General features: G+C 33.9%; 1 protein-coding gene across 1 annotated transcript in view; it reads left to right on the forward strand.

The window, feature by feature from the left end:
* The window catches only part of LOC149189767 (uncharacterized), a 33,844-nt gene extending 15,140 nt beyond the window's left edge, over positions 1 to 18,704 (forward strand). Inside the window, exons 2-12 of the mRNA XM_089413285.1 lie at positions 4,968 to 5,054; positions 5,136 to 5,276; positions 5,652 to 5,711; positions 5,861 to 5,971; positions 15,438 to 15,539; positions 15,915 to 15,974; positions 16,123 to 16,233; positions 17,642 to 17,728; positions 17,855 to 17,986; positions 18,076 to 18,135; positions 18,291 to 18,704. Coding sequence (XP_089269411.1) covers positions 4,968 to 5,054; positions 5,136 to 5,276; positions 5,652 to 5,711; positions 5,861 to 5,971; positions 15,438 to 15,539; positions 15,915 to 15,974; positions 16,123 to 16,233; positions 17,642 to 17,728; positions 17,855 to 17,986; positions 18,076 to 18,135; positions 18,291 to 18,377 — 1,038 coding nt within the window. The 3' untranslated portion in view covers positions 18,378 to 18,704. The remainder of the gene's footprint in view (positions 1 to 4,967; positions 5,055 to 5,135; positions 5,277 to 5,651; positions 5,712 to 5,860; positions 5,972 to 15,437; positions 15,540 to 15,914; positions 15,975 to 16,122; positions 16,234 to 17,641; positions 17,729 to 17,854; positions 17,987 to 18,075; positions 18,136 to 18,290) is intronic.
* Positions 18,705 to 21,062: the final 2,358 nt, after the last annotated feature.

A 21,062-nucleotide genomic window follows, 5' to 3' on the forward strand; every position in this document is an offset into this window, starting at 1 on the left:
GAATTTGGTATTGTATGCCCATCGACACTTGTCAACATTACTTCCTTGTGGCTGAGGAAATAAATCCCATGTGTGATTCTTTAGAAGAGAATAAACATCATCCTACATATCCTATTCCCATTCAGGTTGTCCTTGTGCATTTGCAAAGGATTCTGGAACACAAGTTTCGTGAACACAAGCCATAAACATAAGACTAGCATGTTGCTTGTGACTATGAATCATCTGATAGATATAAACATCACCAAGATCTAATCCAATGAATTCAATAGTTTTAGCAGCTCACCAAGGTAAACACAGTGGTAGGGAACAAACGTTTGCTTCAAGAAGTTGAGTAGTATAGATTATTTTTTTAATTAAAGATGATCGATTAAGAGTTGACTTAAGAATATTGGTTGATGGAGTGGTCGATATTTGAAAGAAAGATATTGTTAAACCAATGAATTTAGCGATGTCAAAATGATCATTGTTCCACCTCTGGGAAAATGATTCAACATCTTAAGTCTTGAAGTCTTCTAATAAAATACAACATATCTCCTTATAATTATTTGTTGTTTGATACGTCAAATAGTCGATATACTTTTGACTCATCAGAGTAACCCATCATGTTGCAAGTGTGCCTCTTTTCATCCAACTTATTTATGCAATCCTCATGAATATGTGCCTAAGTGATGCTTAATTTTTTTTGTGGTGACTAACAAATGGTTTCCTACCATACCAGCGTTCAACTTAATTCACAGAACTGATAGCTCTAGCCGAAATAATATTTAAATCATATTTGGAATGGTAAACTACTTTAGCCCAAAACCTTGTCAGTAGTTCCTTTCCTTGTAAAGGAAATGAAGCCATTTCAACTAGGGTGTGATTATTCCATTCTACGACACCATTATGTTGGGGATTTTGAGAAACCAACCTTTGTCAGGAGATACCCGACTGAGTAAGGTAATCTTCAAATGATCAATTCACATATTCTCCACCATTATCTAATCTCAAGCATTTAAAACATTACCAAATTCCTTTTCGACCAAATCCTGATTTTTTTTAATCTTTTGAAGACATGGATCTTATTCCGCAAGAAATATACCCATGTAAATATTGAAAATTCATCAATAAATGTCAGAGTATATCTGGTAATGACCAATCAAGGGTTATTTATGCAGCAAGATCATTGTGAATATGCTCCAATGATTTTAATGCATCCCACGCTCTTTGAGAGTCAAAAGGTATATGATGATTATTTTCCAGCACACATCCCTCATAGGCTCCATTAGATGAAATAATAATTGGTATGCCAGTAACCATATTTTGTGTTGTCATAGTCTATATGTTTCAAAAGTTTAAATGTTCAAGTCGTTCATGCCATAATGGACTCCATTCATTTGTTTGTTCCACAAGAGTATTTGGTTCAAGATCGGGACAATACAAGTCAGATAACTTATATAGTCCATCAGTCAAGTTGAGAATACCTTTAGTGATAACCAATTGGTATTTCTTCGAATCTTTAACAACCAACCGATCTGACTAAAATTCAATCATTTTTCCAGCAAGTTTCAATTGCAAAGCTAATAGTATATTTTCACTCCAACAAGGCACGTGATAAACATTTAGGATTATGTCATGTTGAAAAGGTACATCCCCATGACCAAAAACGTTGAGAGAAAAGTCATTTTCCAAGTAAATTTTTTTCTTAGCAACTTTATTCAGGGAAGAAAGCAAACCAACATCCTCCACCATATTTGAGTGCAACTAGAATTGATGATTGATTCATTTGGTGCTAGATGAAACATGCAACACTTGAGTTCCCACTAAGAAATTAAGTTGTCTACATATCAACAAGTCAAATTTTCGGTGTCAATTGATTTGACTTTTGTCACATACCCCTACAAAAATTATCCTTACCACACTTGCAAAAAATTGATTTTCATCTCTCATACATTTTGTCAAACACTTTACATGTAAACCTTTCTTCAAATACTTTGTATACAACCAATTAAGTAGTCTTATTCTGTAGACATTTTTCAAACATTTTGTATGAAGTAAAATAAAAAAACATGTCTTTGATACGACTTGCAACATACTAACTCAAATATACCACTCAATCATGCAACTTTTGATTTTTGTCTTTGAGGTATTTTATTAAATAGTTTGTATGCAAATTGTAATAAAACACATTTAACATGTTTCTTCAAATGCTTTGCATGCAAATAGGTATAGATAAACTATAATAGTACTATCATACAACAATGCTAACATACAAAAATACTATCCCCATCCACAAAACAACATTTTCATTGGGGAAATTCATCAAACATTTTGTATGCAATGAATCATTAAACTGTTTAGGCATTTCTTCAAACACTTTGCATTCAAACTATAACAAATTCCTCAATGCATGTCTTTTAAATTATAGCACTCCAATTTCTTAAAATTGAATCAAATGATAAGACGGGAGTTCCACTCACCGTGATCCAAGTTTAAGCCTATGGAACCTCTTAGATAAAAAGTTATAGTATAAAAGCCAACATGACTTGTTTGATGCGTGATTTTAGGAGCATCCAAGAAGCTCATCTTCCTCTAATCATATCTCCCAAAATATCTTGAACAAATGTCTGAAAGGGATTCCCCCTCACTATGTTCCAAGTTTCATCTTCTGAAGCCTCTCACAAGAATATTTATATCAAAAATTCCAACATGACCTATTTGATGCATGATTTTAGGAGCACCCAAGAAGCTCGACTTCCTCTGACCTGTTTAAAGAAGAATTTAGGAATCCTATCTTCCTAAATTAGTGTTATTACAAAATTTAATACGTAAAAAAAAACCTATACCCAAATAGTATAACAACTAAAACGATGATAAATATGATTAAGGCCGATAAATGCATCTACATATAAACTTGTGGAAAAGAGCAATTAAATAATCATGTGTAATAGATACTTATCTTAAGTTAAATATTTTGCAATATGGAATTGAAGAAGGGTGAACCACTCTCCACCCAACCATAGGATCAACTATGTTGTAGTCTTTCTCATGTTTGGCCACCCCCAAGCCAAATCTTGATGCCTAGAGGAAAAAACTAAACTTAGGGACTTAGTGCATAGTTTTCAAAACAAATTTAACACATAAAGTGAAGGTGTTAATTTGAGTAACATGTTCTTTGATTAGGTCAATTACTTCAATAATTCATAATATCCCAAGTTTAATTCTATCTTCTTTCATTAGCAATCACATAAATTATTATCTCATTGACAGTAATTGAAGAAAGAACATAAATACATAGGCAAAAGACAAGAAAGAACATAAATACATAGGCAAAAGACAAGAGAACATCGGGATTGGTTCAAGCCAGGGAAAAACCCCAACATGGGGAAACCCTTGATCAAATCTTCTTATTATTAATATCAAATGTTCAGCATAGAAAGAGAGGGGGGAAAATAAAATCAGTGGCAAAGAGGCATCCCAGGCAAGTCTTCCATATCGTCTTCAAACAATAGCAATTAGATTCTTCCCTAACCAGAGATCAATAGAAGACAGAGTAGCTACAAGGAAGTCTCCAAATAGAGTTCGGTCCTAGTCCAATTAGTGTGGCCTTCATAACTGATTATAATGAACCCAAAACAGATATATATTGGGCAGTCAAGCCTAGTCAATGTGATGATGTAACAACAGAAGATCTTGAACCTGGTTAGGTCTTGATTATAGTCCACATTAGCCCATTCAGTTTCCTTCAACAAGGTTTCCAATCACTGCGGCTAGCATCCTTCTTCATGTTGCCTGTCATGACTGCCTGTAACTTGATTTGTTGTGGGAATAAGGCCTAATAGCTCCTCTAACTAGCCCAGAATAGGCCTGTGGTCCTCCTATAATTACTTCAAGGCTTGCGGCCTATCCAAACAGGGAGAAAACTACTCAAGCCATCCATCAATATGCCTCGGCCTGCCCTTGCTGCATTACGGACCCATCAAATCCCACAAACAGACCTCCAAAAAACCCTTAGCTAACATAAAGAAGATAACAAAAGAATGAGAAGAAAATGATAAAGACAAAAAAAAAAGTTAGGTAGGGCCCAAGAAAAAGTCAAGAATCACTTCATGATAAAAGAAATAAAAAACAAGAATCACTTCATGATAAAAGAAATAAAAAGGATATAGTTGAAAATATAATTATTTTTGTTTTTCTTAATGAAAGTTAGTCATTTTTTTTATGTGAAAAAATAAAGTAAAAGAAATAAAAAGGATATAGTTGAAAATATAATTACTTTTGTTTTTCTTAATGAAAGTTAGTCATTTTTTTAATGTGAAAAAATAAAGGAAATGAAAGATAAAAATAAATAAAAATGGAAAAGCTTACATACTCAAATCGTAAGTGCCATTACAATTTATTATATTAGAGTTGGTTAAAAGATTCTATGTCTCCACTCTCTTTTAACAGTATATGGACAAATCTTATTGGAGTATTCAGCTTAGAATTTAGGAGTAGTTTATGAGCCAGAGGAATTGTAGGACCGTTAAAAGTGGCTGGAATTTGGGGAAATTTTTTTATAAAAGCTTGTAAAAACAGTATTGTGAACCACATTCAAAGTTGTCAAGTAGGTTTATGTCTTCTGTGTTAAATTAAATGTAGCTCCTGAACTCTAGTATTGTTGAATTTTATCATTCTAATTGTGTACCCGCAGGGAATATATAACAACTTGTGATAATGCACTCTCAACATTTTTACAATCAAGCAGCTTCTTTGAATTTTACTTCTTAAATATTGAGATTACGAAGTCTAGTTATTTGGCGTTGTGCCATTTGAGTTCAGGAGCTTGAACGAACCGAAGCATAAGTTATAACCGTAGTTCTACTCCATCAATATTGACTTTTCAACGCTATGGTATTTGCTGCACATGTAGATTATTTGCGAACCATAATACTTCTCTAAAAGAAATTTAAAACTAATAATTCTGGATGATTGTCACGATTGAGCAGGGGGATAAGACCACAACTGGAACTGCCAGCGGACATAGCAACCTTTTAGGAGTTTCATCATTCCAGGATCAACAGCTGGACTATCATGTAATCACATATTCTCTCTTTTTCCACATAATCTTGTCTAAACTTTTTTGGATTCCTGTCTTAAAATCTGTCTATTGTCAGCTAGCTGTCAATGAAAATCCAATGGCTGACTATGTGGAGGAGGATTTTGTGTCACATGATGTCGAAGAAGAAGAGGATCGTAATGAAAAACAACGGTTTGGTAAGGTGTTATGTGATTACCAAGCTCGTTATGATTATGAGGTAAAGTCAACATTGAATAATTGGAAACGGAAATTGTCTAGGTGGTTTTAGAGGGCATTTTGATGTGGATTGTAGATTTGGAGAATATCTTAAAATTTAAAGTCAGAAGAGGGTTAAACTATTTAATCTTTCTTAACCATTTAAATTTTTAGATATTGATGGAATCTACAATCCATGTTGAATTTAATTAAATTATATATTTTAAAAATATTTCTATGGAAAAGAATAAAGTAAAAAAAAATTGCCCCTATTTCTTCATATTTTAGAATATCTTCCAAATTTACAATTCAAAATTCAAAAATCTAGATAAGATTGATTGTTTTAAAAAGGAAGTATGCAACAAAGCTTCTATTATTTTGTGGGCTAGTGTTGCAGGTGAACTTAACCGCAGAGGAGCAAGTCCAAATTTTAGAGGAACAAGGGGATTGGTTCCGTGTAAGTACATGGTGAACATTGAAACAAAAAAAAATCCGTGTATTATCTCATTGTTTCTGTTTTTTAGTTGAGCAGCCGCTCCAAACATGATTAATTGTCCCTCTTGAGTGAAATTGTGTTTCCTACCTGTTTTGAATTTTATGGTACAGGTAAGCAAGAAGCAACCTGGAACAAATATTGAAGTGGAAGGATGGGCTCATATGCTTTTTGTGGACTCCTCTTACAACAGTTTTTCAGTAGCCAACACTAAACATTTGCAGGTAAATTTTCAGTTGAAGCACCATAAAATCTGTGGCAACAGAGATGTCGAGCTAGTTATTTTTTTAAGTCGCGTGCAACTAGGAGCAACAAATGAACCAGTATTGGTAAAAGAGAATCCAATTTATTCAGCATTTTCTGATGTATGGGGGTAGGTGTCATTTTCTGATGTAAATTGAGCAGCAAATCCAAACATGTTCAAAGTCGATATGTTGGAGAACTCTGGAATAGGCGCATGGGTCACCTACACCATGGAGATTTGAAAATCATCCAGGAGATCACTAAAGGACTTCCAAAATTCACCTTTGACCAACATGATGTTTCCAATGGATGCACCCTTAGAAAATATGTGAAATCCTCCTTCCACGGTTGAGATAGAAAAGATGGATCCATCTTGCAACAAGTCCACTCATATGTGTTTTGACCATTTTCTATAGTATTAGTGGTAAAATATATGTATTATGTAATTTTCATAAATGACTTTACCCGCAAGTGTTGGACCTATTTTATGAAGAAGAAAGATGAAGTGTTTGCGAATTTTGTTGAATTCAAAGCAATAGTTGAAAATGAGACTAGACAAAAAATTAAATCCCTAACAAGTGATAATGGAGGAGAGTTTGTGTCTAATGCTTTCAAATATTTTTGCACCAAGGAAGGTATTAAAAGAGAACTGATTGCACCCCATAACCCACAAAAAAATGGGGTGGTAGAGAGGGAAAATAGAAGCATTGTAGGGGCTGCAAGAGAAATGTTGCATGACCAAGGATTTTCATTATCCTTGTGGGAAAAATCTTGTAATACAACGGTTTACTTGCAAAAATATATCCCTCACAAAATACTTGGAAAGATCATAGTCGAAGAAGATTTCCTTGGGAGGAAGCCAAATGTATCCCATTTCCGAATTTTTGGAGCTATAGTCTATTGTCATGCCTCCAAGGCTAGCAGGAAAAAGTTGGAGCCTATAGTTGACATGGGGATCTTTGTAGGATACACAGAGACACCTCATAACTATTGGGTGTATTTTCCCTCACTTTTGATGATAGTGATGAGGAGAGATGTAAATTTGATGAGGCGAAGGCTATGAGAAGCTCTCTAGGATGAGAGTTGATTATTCCACCAGAAGTGGAGCTTATAGCTCCAAAATAGGAGCCTCATTCGGAGCCTCATGATGTTGTGTAGCAATCACATGTGGAGGAGCAGAGAGCAGGCCAAGTGGTGACACCCACTCAAGTAGAATCTTCCAGAGAGGGAAGGAAGATAACTAGAGAGGCTAACAAGTTGGTGCAAGATGCATAGGAGCATTCACGAGCTCCTACATCCTTATGCAGGAAAAGGAGATCACTAGACATATATACTAGTTATATGGCACTAATTACAACAATCATTGATTATGAGCCTTCTTCATTTGAGGAGGCAGTTTCCCAACCAGTGTGGGTAGATGCCATAGTGGAGGAGTATGAATCCATCATGAATAACAATGTATGGGAGTTGTTGTCAAGACCAGAGAACAAGTCAATGGTTGGTTCCAGATGGATATACAAAGTGAAACATGTAGCAGATGGTAGTTTCGAGAAGTACAAGGCCAAATTTCTAGCCAAAGGATTCTCACGAGTAGAGGGAGTTTATTATGAGGATACATTCCCCCATATGGCAAGATATTCCTCCATTAGAACCATTCTAGCATTAGTTGTGCAGTTGGGGTGGAAGATCCACCAAATGGATGTGATGACTACCTTAATGGAGTAGTTGAGGAAGAGATTTACATATAGTAGTTAGAGGGGTTTGAGACCATTAACAAGGAGACACATGTGTATATACTATGGATAGCCCTTTATTATCTCAAGAAATCACGCCATACTTGGTACACTCGGATAGACTCCTATCTCAGTGGACTTGGCTTCACTAAGAGTGAAGAAAATTCCAATCTCTACTACATTGTGGGAGATGGAAAATTACTTATCCTAATTTTGGATGTAGATGACTTGATAATGATAGGGGATGAGAATTTGATCTAGTATTACACGAAGGACCTTGCAAGAGAGTTTGAGATGAAGGACATGGGCTTGATGCACTACTTTCTTGGTTTGGAGGTGTGGCAGGGAGATGGAGAGTTGTTTATGGGTCAAGGGAAGTATACCTCTGAAATACTTCAAAGATTCCACATGCAGGACTATAAGCCTATGGACACTCCTTTATCTACCAATTGGAGGAAGGAGGATGCCTCTACACAAGAGGTAGTAGATTCCACCATCTATAGATAGTTGGTGGGGTCCTTGATGTATCTGGTGAACTCAAGGCCCAACATATGTTATGCAATTAGTCAAACGAGTAAATTTATGGTGAAGCCTACCAAGATTAACTGGAAATCAACAAAACATGGGCTTAGATACTTCAGAGGCACAACAAATTTTGGGTTATGGAACATGAGGACTAATGGTGTGAATCTCCAAGGCTTCATTAACGAAAATTGGGAAGGGAGTCCATTAGACAAGAAGAGATATTTAGGATCTTTCTTTAGTGTTAGGTCAACAACTATTTCCTAGAATAGGAGAAAACAAAGGTCTATAGCACTTAACTCATAAGAGGCTAAGTATATGGTATTTTATTCAAGTAACATGTGAGAGAATTTGGATGAGGAAAATTCTTGTTTGTATTTTCAATCAGAAGATGGATCCTACTATGATTTATTATGATAATCAAAGTTGTATCAAACTGTCTAAAAATCCAGTATTTCATGACAGGTCCAAGCACATTGATATTAGGTACCATCACTTGAGATATTGTGTGTATAGGAGAATCATGATGTTGCAGTACATTCCCACAGAGGAGTAGGGTGCAGAAATTTTGACAAAGGAATTTCCAGGAGGAAAATTTGAGTTCCATGGGAGTAGGATAAGAGTGATGCAGAACCCTTTTCTTATTAAGAGGGAGTGTTAAAATTTTCACAAGAAAAGGCTCCATTTGGCTTGTGCCTTAGTCAAATGGAGGAATTCAATTTTCAACATTAGCAGGATGACTTGGATTGCAGTTAGCTAGAGTGACATGGCTTTGTCTCCTAGTTAAATCAGTAAATTCAAGTTATATGCTAGAAGTAGAGTTGTGCATGGGCTAATTAGTAAAATTTAGGAATCTAGTGGAGTTATTGTTAGTTAAATTCAATTAACTAAGCTCTAGTATTTAGTGGAGTCAGTAGGAGTTCAGTTGAGTGTTCATAACAATTGTTAACTCACTAATCTCTCACTTAATTTATCAATTTACTAAAAATATTCCCAATCATGCATGGAATTTGAATTGCCTAGTTGGAGTGGAGGAAAGGGCACATTGTAATTATAAATTATACATGTTTTGCATTGGAGCAGGTCTCAATTCCTTCAGGATTTGTGCAAGGAAATAGGGAATTATCCTTTTTTTTAGGGGTTAATTTCCTCAAGGATTGCACAAGGAAATAGGAGGAAAGTAGAGACCTATTTTGGCTAAGTGTTGGTAAGAGTAGGTCAGTGAGTAGGAGATCAGAATTGCAGTAGAAGGTGTGCTTCAAGATTGAAGCAAGACATTGTAATTGATCCATATTCTCATCTAAATTAATGCAAACAATATAGGGGTTTTTCCCAGTTGGGTTCCCCTATAAAATCATTGTGTTCCTTATGTTTTAATGGTTTCATGTTATTGCATCTATTTCTATCGTGTGTTTTCCTTTCCTTAGAATAGTAGAAGATTTTTTTGTCTCTTGATTTCAATTCGATTTCAATAGCGATAGAAAATTTCTTGACATTTCTACACTTTCTTCCAATAACTTGCTCCTCATTTTTGAAAAATTTAGAATTTATATTTTAGTTTATTTGTACAAGAATCCCACTCCATCTTAATTGTATCTTTTAGCCAAATATTTCTCCACCTCTATTATTTTTTTCTCATCTCTCTTTCTTTTCCTAGAAGCCCAAACAATGATTGCCTATTTGATTCTTTTCAAATTTCCTTCAACCTATAAGAAACTAATTATGCCACCATTTGATCATAATATCTCCAAAGTCCCTTAACTAAATTGATAAACTCATCCTCCTTCAGTCATTCTACATTAAATTTAAATGTGTTTGGAGGTCTATTCCCTACCGGCACCACCTCCAAAATAACTGGAAAATGACCTCACTGCCAAAGCCTTAGAGAGTCTTCCAACATCCCCTTAGATACTAGGAAATGATCCAAGCATTTTTCCACTCTATCCTCTACCACCTGCATAGATGAAATGACTACCACAACACTTTTTTCATCTACTAAAATCTAAATACCACAACATGGGCCACATGCATGCGCATTCTTCTCACTAAGATAACTATAAGGTATATGAAACATTTATCCTAACAAAACTTAAACATGCATAACATATATATATATATATATATATATATATATATATATATATATATATAGTTGAGACAACAAAAAAGATTGGAAAATAATTGAAATGAGTAGTAGCGTTTGCTAATACTATACGTCATAAAAAGAGGAAGTGTGGAGGTAGTGCTAGGCAGTGAGTTGATTGCATGTTGGGTAGTATGTATGTACACAAATGGTGTTGGTTATCATCTCTTATACAAATTTTGATGAGACTCATTTTATAGTTAAGTTTGACCTTGCTTATCCTATAGATTCCAACATTGCACAAGAAAAACCTCTTCATCCTTTACATTCTAGATTTGGAGAAATTGAAGCCTTTAGCCAAACAAGAACTCCTATGTGTTTATTGGATGAGCTTTTGGAATTATAATGTCTATAAATATTGGTAGTGTCCAAAGTAGGTGGATGCTCCACACATCATTAAGAATTATTGAAGCATAATGTTAGAAAAGAGTGTAAGGAGGAAAATAAATAAGAGGGAGAGAGGATATCCATTGAAAGGGTTACTGTGGAAATATTAAAATATTAATTAAAAAAATGAATGAGAGAGGCTCAAACCATGAAATAATAAGTATTAGTATAGATCAAGATTATTGAGAATAAAGATGATAGCCAAGGGGGAAAAGGAAAATGGGGGTTAGACGGGTGGGGCGAGATTAATAAAGGGCCAATTAATAATTTGATAGAAGATGAAAATGATTGAACATTAGAGAGAAGATATTACAAGAATGAGAAGAAAATCATGATTTCTCTTTTTAATAGCGAGAAAAAATTTATATTGAACAAAATTTACAATGAGCAAAATTTACAACACAATGGGGTACATCTGACATCATTAATCTCTAGCTTAGATATTGTCAACATGCCAAAGAACATGGTTGGATTAGGTTACCAAATACTTTAAAGACTTACTTTCCAACATTTTTGAAATGAATATATTATCAAGATCTAATTACTTAACAATAAATAAAAGCAATACATGACTAAACTAGGGGTGTGACTTCCTTTGACCATTGGCTAAAATACCACTAGATATTTCTTCTTCTCCTTTCCTATTGTTTTATAGACTTATGTTGAAGTAGGAGTGCTTGCTTATTTGTTTGGATCTAGAATATGTTGTGCTAGGGATTCCACTTATTCACAAGATTCAGTTGCATCAGCATGATTTTCCCAACTTTTTATTGTTCGAGGACAAGACTTATCATGGGATTCATGACCCATGTCTTGTGGAGTCGAATCTACTTTTAGTGGACTTTGAGAGACTTGATCTTGTTGCTTTTCTTTGGAATCTAGTCACTTGAGGTGGAGGAAGTGCTAAAGGAGATTTGTTTCATTAGAATTAATTGATGATCCTTGGTGGAGCTAACCTACCTAGTAGATTTCCTCTAATTTCTACCGTTCTTTAACTTAGTTGGACAATGAATAACTACATGACCTATATTAAAACAAGCCCTACATTGTGAGAAAACATGCTCATAATCTAAATTTTGAGTCCAAGAGAAATCTTTCCCACTAAATTAATTTTAGTTGGAAACCCAACACTAAGGTCCATTTCCAAATAGATTCTAGCACAAGTAGCAATGCTTATCCTTTGAGTTTTGCACGAGGAAAAATGGAACTTTCCTAAAGCAGACCCAGTGGCCTAACAAGGGGGAAAACCCCATGGATGTAGTGGCATACTTGGAAGTTGCACCTAAATATGAGTATAAGTCAGGACTTTTATCACTGAATCAAAGGAGGGAGACCAAGGTTTCATACACAAACCAAAATTTCCCCAAAACTACATTTGTGAGTTAAAGATCAAATATCTATCTTTGGCACTATCAAATTCAACAACAACAAAAACCCCTATCATAAGGATAAATGAAAACTTCTTTCTTGATCACATGAAGCCAATTTTTTCCCATCCAAGATTGAAGATTTGTAAGCTATGAATAAAACCTACAAAGAACGACAAGCCAAATTACTAGATCTGAGGAAAATTGCTTCCTTGCCATCCTTCAAGCCAATGGGAATGGAAATAGAGGGAGCTTCATGAACAAGAATATGGAAAGAAAGGGTAGAAGATTGTTGAAGCATAGCTCCATTAAAGACAATGGTTGTATCCATAACCATAGACCCAGATGGGGCCACATATGAAAGGAAAGTTGAAGACATCTACAGTTGGAAAAATTGTTGCCCAACAAATGAAGCTAAGAAGATAGGTGTTATTGTTTGGCATGGTAGTAGACAAGGCACAAAGTGGCACCTAGGGTTGAACTCTAATCATTGCAGATCTAAGCCCACAAAGGAATGTAAAAAAAATTAAAGAAAATGATAATTAAAAACTAATACATAATTTAGTAGAAGATAAAATAAATAATTTAATAAAAGTTAAACATGATTAAAGAAGATAACAAAAGAATGAGAAGAAAATAATGGAGAGAAAAAAAAAAATGTTAAATGGAGCCAATAAAGGTTCAAGAAGCAATTCATGAAAGTTAATTATTTTTCCTAATTAAAGTTAGTTATTTTTTCTGTGCAGAAATAAAGGAAATGAAAGATAAAAATAGAATGAAAAATAAAGACAGGAAAAAAAAAAATGAAAAATCTTATATACTCAAATATTAAGTGTTTGTATTACAGTTTATTATATTATAGTTGGTTAAAAGTTCCTACGTCTCTACTCTCTTTTAACAGAGTACGGACAATTTTTACTGTAGTATTTAGCTTAGAATTTATCCAGATACCAGGAATTACGGACATTTTTTATTGTATTCTTGGGCCCAGAATTTATCCAAAATCCAACACGTATACGACTGAATTTCTTGAAAAGGAAAGTTGTTGTTGAACGCCGATCTATGAAGTCCTCTCTGTATCAAATTTCCTTGCTTGTCTTTTTGTATTTGGAAAACCAAAATTCCATGTTTGCCATTTTGGGACTTGGAAAATTATGCAGACATTTTAAGTTTTATATTTTTAACATCTACTTGGTCAAGGTTGCTTAAATCTTGGATGTTGCTTACTGAAAAAGGTTGCTTAAATCTTGGATGTTGTTGAAAATGTGCTTAGTACTATAAGTAGCTTCAGTTATTTGATTGATATCAATTCACGGTTTTCAATTACTGTTTATTCATATGTCCTTTTTCATTAAAATTATATTGTGTGTAGCATATGTATAATTGTTATTTTTAATATGGTTATCAAATTAGACCGAATCGTACTTAAGAATTCGAAAATTAGGCAATTATGTCCGATTCGGCCTTTAATATGCTAAAATTCAATTCGTTACCCCCCACTGGAGCTGTTTCTCCGGCTTATTGATAAGCTGTTCAGTAAAACACACTTATGACTGGATCGAAGATTGGTTTCCTTGTAGAGTAAGCATACTAGCAAGAATCCGTTCAGTTGGGTGGTCGGGTCCGAGCGAGAAATGAAAGCAGTCCTGATGAATAGCGTACGGTCTTCTTCTTATTATTATTATTGTTAATTTTTTACCCCCTGTAATTTGTACTTTTTGAGAAGTGGTATTTTATTTTTTTTGGGTTAATTGTTTTTGTAATTTATATTTTCGAGAAAGAAGTGGTTTTTAATGTGGTTTTTTAGATTTTCTAATATTATTCAAAATTTAATGTGAAACCGATTGTATTATTTAAATTTATTTTTTAATTGTATAATTTTCCCGTTTTTTACCATCAATTTCAATCGCCCAAAAACTACAAATCACCCTTCACATATGTTTAATTGATTACGGGAAAATAGTAACTGTGCTGACAACAGACCGTAACTGTGGTTTTATTCTGTTTATGTAGACGTTTTTAGGATATTAAACATTATTTCAGCAACATAATTTCCGCTGCTAGCCGATGTATCCAATACAAAACTGAAGAAAGAGGGGACAGGGAGTTTCGAACCCCATACTCCGAACGCGTATCATTGACGGTTCGTTCTCCATTATAGCTGTTCACCAATGATTAAAAGTTTCATAGTCCCCTTTCCATCAAAATTATGTGTTCGGTTATGAATTTTTTGGTGTAATGTTTGTAAATTTTTATATTAAAAATATATTAAGAAAAGCATTTTTAATAGTAATAAGATATATATTCCGAAATTTATTTTAGAAATAATCAATTTTTGTTATGGAATCAAATTTGTATTTAAATTTTAAATTAATAATTATAGTTGTTAGTAGCTTAATTGATATCAATTCAAATTTACCTACTTACCACTCAACCATTTTTTATTTTTATTTTTTATCACTAAAATTATATTATCTTTATCATGAACATAACTAGAGTTGTTTATAGTACCTTTCACTTTGGACAGACTTGTGTGATGTTAGTGCAGTGGCCATTTATTGTGTTGTAAAATCAATATAAACAATTTCTTTTGTATATGTTGTTAATTGATAAACTCTACCTACGTGTAGAAGCTTGAATAGAAATTAACAGCCAAAATCCATCCCGAATGCCTGTTAATTCATCAACAGCCAAAAACCATCCGTAATACCTGTTAATTCTTAATTCATCAACAGCCAAAAACCATTCATAATGCCTGTTAATTCTTTCTTTAATCTGACTTATTTAACCATAATGAATTCCGAAATTTTATTACCTTTTAATATTTATAGTAGTTCTCGGACAGCAGTCCAAAGTCTCGGACAGTAATATTTAAGAATTTTACTTCTTGAATATTGAGAATACGAAGTCTCGTTATTTGGCATTGTGCCATTTGAGTTCAGGAGCTTGAACGAACCGAAGCATAAGTTATAACAGTAGTTCTACTCCATCAACATTGACTTTTCAACCATATGGTATTTGCTGCACATGTAGATTATTTGCGAACCATAATACTTCTCTTAAAGAGTAATGAATTTAAAACTAATAATTCTGGATGATTATTACGATTGAACAGGGGGATAAGACCACAACTGGAACTGCCAGCGGACATAGCAACCTTTTAGGAGTTTCATCATTCCAAGATCAACAGCTCTTTTTCTACAGAATCTTGTCTAAACTTTTTTGGATTCCTGTCTTAAAATCTGTCTATTGTCAGCTAGCTGTCAATGAAAATCCAATGGCTGACTATGTGCAGGAGGATTTTGTGTCACATGATGTGGAAGAAGAAGAGGATCGTAATGAAAAACAACGGTTTGGTAGGGTGTTATGTGATTACCAAGCTCGTTATGATTATGAGGTAAAGTCAACATTGAATAATTGGAAACGGAAATTGTCTAGGTGGTTTTAGAGGGCATTTTGATGTGGATTGTAGATTTGGAGAATATCTTAAAATTTAAAGTCAGAAGAGGGTTAAACTATTTAATCTTTCTTAACCATTTAAATTTTTAGATATTGATGGAATCTACAATCCATGTTGAATTTAATTAAATTATATATTTTAAAAATATTTCTATGGAAAAGAATAAAGTAAAAAAAAATTGCCCCTATTTCTTCATATTTTAGAATATCTTCCAAATTTACAATTCAAAATTCAAAAATCTAGATAAGATTGATTGTTTTAAAAAGGAAGTATGCAACAAAGCTTCTATTATTTTGTGGGCTGGTGTTGCAGGTGAACTTAACCGCAGAGGAGCAAGTCGAAATTTTAGAGGAACAAGGGGATTGGTTCCGTGTAAGTACATGGTGAACATTGAAACAAAAAAAATCCGTGTATTATCTCATTGTTTCTGTTTTTTAGTTGAGCAGCCGCTCCAAACATGATTAATTGTCCCTCTTGAGTGAAATTGTGTTTCCTACCTGTTTTGAATTTTATGGTACAGGTAAGCAAGAAGCAGCCCGGAACAAATATTGAAGTGGAAGGATGGGCTCATATGCTTTTTGTGGACTCCTCTTACAACAGTTTTTCAGTAGCCAACACTAAACATTTGCAGGTAAATTTTCAGTTGAAGCACCATAAAATCTGTGGCAACAGAGATGTCGAGCTAGTTATTTTTTTAAGTCGCGTGCAACTAGGAGCAACAAATGAACCAGTATTGGTAAAAGAGAATCCAATTTATTCAGCATTTTCTGATGTATGGGGGTAGGTGTCATGTTTTGTTAAATTTATGTGGATTGTAGATTTAGGAATTATTCTGATGTTAGAGAAAGGGTCAAACAATTGCCTCTCTTAATCCTCAAATTCCGAATCTACAATCTACATAAGAATACCCTTAATCCTCAAATCCCATGGAGGGGCCCTCTGTATGATCCCTTGGTCTTGTATATAGAGGACTGATGCTACCTATTCTAAATCACGTCTCATTACATTTTTGCAGCATGGTGCATATGGACATGTTTGAATTATTTTGATTTTGAATATCCATGTTCATATGCTTTTTGTAAACTCCTCTTACAACAGTTTTTCAGTAGCCAACACTAAACATTTGCAGGTAAATTTTCAGTTGAAGCACCATAAAATCTGTGGCAACAGAGATGTCGAGCTAGTTATTTTTTGAAGTCGTGTGCAACTAGGAGCAACAAATGAACCAGTATTGGTAAAAGAGAATCCAAATTATTCAGCATTTTCTGATGTATGGGTAGGTGTCTTGTTTTGTCAAATTTATGTGGATTGTAGATTTAGAAATTATTCTGATGTTAAAGAAAGGGTTAAACAATTGCCTCTCTTAATCCTCAAATTCCGAATCTACAATCTACATAAGAATACCCTTCTGGTTTAATTCCCATCCGCCAATCAAATCCCATGGAGGGGCCCTCTGTATGATCCCTTGGTCTTGTATATAGAGGACTGATGCTACCTATTCTAAATCACATCTCATTACATTTCTCCATGATTTTGAATATCCATATCCACTCGTACTTATAGTTTAAAAAAAAATTAAAATTATTTTTGCGAGTGTTTTTAATTAAATTTTTTAAATTTTACACAATTTAAATAGCTAGTGAATTAAATCTATTTATACATTAAAAACACTATTTCAATCACAAAAAATTACAATCTAACTCAAAATTATTTCACCCAATTCCAATAAAAAAAACTCCAAAAACATAAAATATAGTTAAACAATATCTTTAATAAATGTCAATTTTCTAAATCTATGCTGCTTTAAATTGCTTTCTCAAATTTTGAGATTATGAAGTCTAGTTATTTGGCATTGTGTCATTTGAGTTCACTACTTTCAAAGGACTGAAGCATGAGTTATAATGGTGGTTATATTCCATGAATTTTGACTTTTCGACATGGTATTTGGTGCACAAGTAGATTGTCTAAGCAGAGTACTTCTGTTAAAGCGTAATGGATTTTAAAAATAATAATTCTAAATGATTCCCACGATTGAGCAGGGGGACAAGACTGTAACAGGAACTGCCAGCAGACCAGGCAATGTTTCAAAAGTTTCATCATTCCAAGATGAACAGTTAGATTCTCTTGTAAGCATCTTTTCTCTTTTCTTCAACGAAATCTTGTCTAAGTTATTTTGGATTCCTGTCTAAAAGTCCGTTTACAATCAGCTCTCAAGGGATGGACCACTAAGCTATGACTCGACAATAATGTAGGTATATGAATCATATGAAAATCCAATGGCTGGCCAGGGTTCTGTGTCACATGATGTGGAAGAAGAAGATTGCACTGAAAATCAATGGTTTGGTCAGGTGTTATGTGATTTCCCAGCTAGTTGTGATGATGAGGTAAAGTCAACAATGGGTCACTGTCGAGGTAGTTTTGGATGGAAGTATGCAAATAAAGCACTCTAATATTTTGTCGGCTGGTGTTGCAGCTGAACGTAACAGCCGGGGAAGAAGTTGAAATTTTAGAAGAACATGGGGAATGGTTATTTGTAAGTACATATTTAACATCCAAAAAAATAAACTTTCCTTGTGTTGAATCTATTTGCTTGCTTTTGTTTCTGGTAGTTGAGCAGCAGTTGTAGCAATATTAACTATGTCTCTTTAATGAGATTTCGTGAACTACCTCTGGAATTTTATGATTCAGGTAAGAAAGAAGTGGCTTGGAAGAGGTGGTAAAATGGAAGGATGGGTTCATGCGCTTTTCGTAAACTCCTCTTACAGGAAGTCGTAAAATAGTTGGATGGGATCCTGTGAATTTCGTAACTCCTCTTATAACAGTTTTTTGAGTGGCTACCACCTCAGATCGGGCGTTTCTCTGATTTTCTGGATCTTATAACACCTATTTTATGGTAATTGCTTGAGGACTCTTGGATTGGGTTATTTGTTAATTATTATGCACCTTAGGTGTGGACTCATTACTTCTTGCTAATTTTTCTAAGATTTTGATTTATATTTAGTAGAGAATTGTTATGGGATTCTTTTGATAGTATAGGATGAGAAAATCATTTTTATTTGTTACCGGGATGATTATTTAACAATTTTTAATGTTTATTGGTCATTATAGTGGATTATAGATGATCAACATCAACACTAATCTTCAAAAAATTAATTATCAATGATCATTAACATGGGTGTTTCTCTTTAATGAATGGTTATTAGTTTTTATGTTTATGAGTATTTCCAATTATGGATGGGCGATTATATTTTTAAGGAGTGGAAATGTTACTTTATGTTTATGAGTATTTTCATGGGTTGTTTATGAGTAGTTTTTTGGTACATTATATACGGGTGTTTTCTTAATGTTTCTGGTGAATATTTCTTTAATAAAATGCTAAAGTGTGAATATTTAATTAATTGCATTGAACTTTAATATATTTATTTATTTAACAATTAGCTTGAACTTTTTATTTACTCAACAATTATCTTGAACTTTGTGTTTAAAATATAGAATGAATATCACTTCAATCTTGATGACAGAAAGCATTGATTATTAACTTAATGGTGATGTATATTGATATTATACTAGTTTTTACGAAGTAGCATGATCCACTATTTTATAATGGCTATGGCTATATATATAGAGAGAGGACTAACTTGTTGCAAGTTGAGATATCAATGAAGACATGAGAATTACCTCCAAGGGAAAGGGAAAGGGTTAATATTCAATATCAGTGACCACCTTGTCTTAGTGCATATGAAACCTTCGGTCTGCTAAAGTTAAATGTGCTGAAAATCCTAACATGAAAGAATTGTAATTGGCCTTTTACCCATCATACGATTGTAGTTTCATTCATAAGCCTAATTTCACGCTACATTGGTGACAAGCACGGATTATTAACTTAATGATGGTTTATATGTATTCTTGGCATTGTATTTTTTTTAATGAAGTAGTATGATTCACAATGGCCTCTCTCTATATATAGGAAGGCTAACTTGTTGCAAGTTGAGATATATTACGATGGCCTCTTTCTCTCTCTATAGGAAGGCTAACCTATTGCAAGTTGAGATATTAATGAAGCATAGGAATCACATCCAAGGGAAACAAGTTAATGTTTAATGCGAGTGATCACCTTGTCCTATTGCATATGAAGCCTTCAGTAAGGGAAATCACCTGGAAAAAAATGCCTACTAAAGTTAAACATGTTTGACAGCCTAAAATGGAAGAGTTATAATTCACCTTTTACCCATCGTATGGAAATTATAATATAATTCATAAGCTATTTATAAAAAGGAAAGGGAAGAGGAATACCCAATCTTGAAAGAGTTGTTTCATTTGATAGTTTAAAAGAGAAATATCTTCCAAGAAAGGATTTGGCCTTAGAGGAGATGTTCAAAAATTCTGACCGAGTAAGAAATCTATCTTCTAGATTGCGATATGAAGGAGTAAAATGATTACTTCTATAACCTAGTCTAAGTGGATTTATGAGGTTGGGAGTGCACTTGATCATGAGGTACTCATGTTTATTTGCACCCAAAAATTATTATTTTGGGCCTTTTCATATGCCACTTCCATGTATAATACTTGCATAACCAAGGACAGTCATTGAGGTTTGGGGTGCCAATAAAATCCTTATAAAGGGATGTCATTGTCAAGTATGTTGATCAATCAACTAGAGGTATGCATTAGGGGCTTTGAGTGGTACTCATGGGGCTTCAATGGGGGGAAATACCATACCACGTGCATTCATATTGGGGATATATATTGAAGAAAAAATAACATAATATATTGAGCATATATTAGGGGGTAAATGGTTTTTATATTAAAAGGTATAAAAAATGGAGCTCAAAATTAATGAAAAAATACAAAAGGGTATAAAAAATGTTAATGAAAAAATGGATACTTACAATATCTAGTGAGAGTAGGGGTTTTTTAAATTGGGAAGGTGTATTAGGTTCGTATTGGTAAGGGGTTAAATAATGTGATTTTTTAGAGTTACTTCCCAATATGTAGTCAAATTAGAGGTATTGTTTAGTATTCCACGAACACACGTGATATGTCAAAGGTTCATTGAGTGAAACCCCCGTGGTGGTACTAAGATCCTTGCACACCAATCCCCGAGGGTTTGAGGTCGTGTAAGACTAAAAGCCTCTCCACCACACTATGGTTAGTCATCTAGATCCATAATCTAGGATTGTATCAGGGGTTGTGTGAATTATTTATAGAGTATTTCTAAGTATCCTTAATTTACCTTTCCTCATTAGTCTTAAGCCTTGCTTGAGGCGTAGTACTTAATTAAGGTAACTACATTGGTTTACTTAATTAAGGTAACTACATTGGTTAAGTGGAAATTCAACCCTTGAGCACAAATTCCTCTCCCTTGATATGTTGCAGCTTGTTAGTGGGCCATTGGTTTGGACTAGTGACTAGATGTTGTTAATTCAAAGGATGTATAGGTACTCCATGTATGTGTCTATT

Source organism: Pinus tabuliformis, chromosome 3_1, assembly GCF_031772625.1.
Source record: "Pinus tabuliformis cultivar Carrire ecotype Pingquan chromosome 3_1, CPIR1, whole genome shotgun sequence".
In the NCBI taxonomy this organism is placed as follows: domain Eukaryota; kingdom Viridiplantae; phylum Streptophyta; class Pinopsida; order Pinales; family Pinaceae; genus Pinus; species Pinus tabuliformis.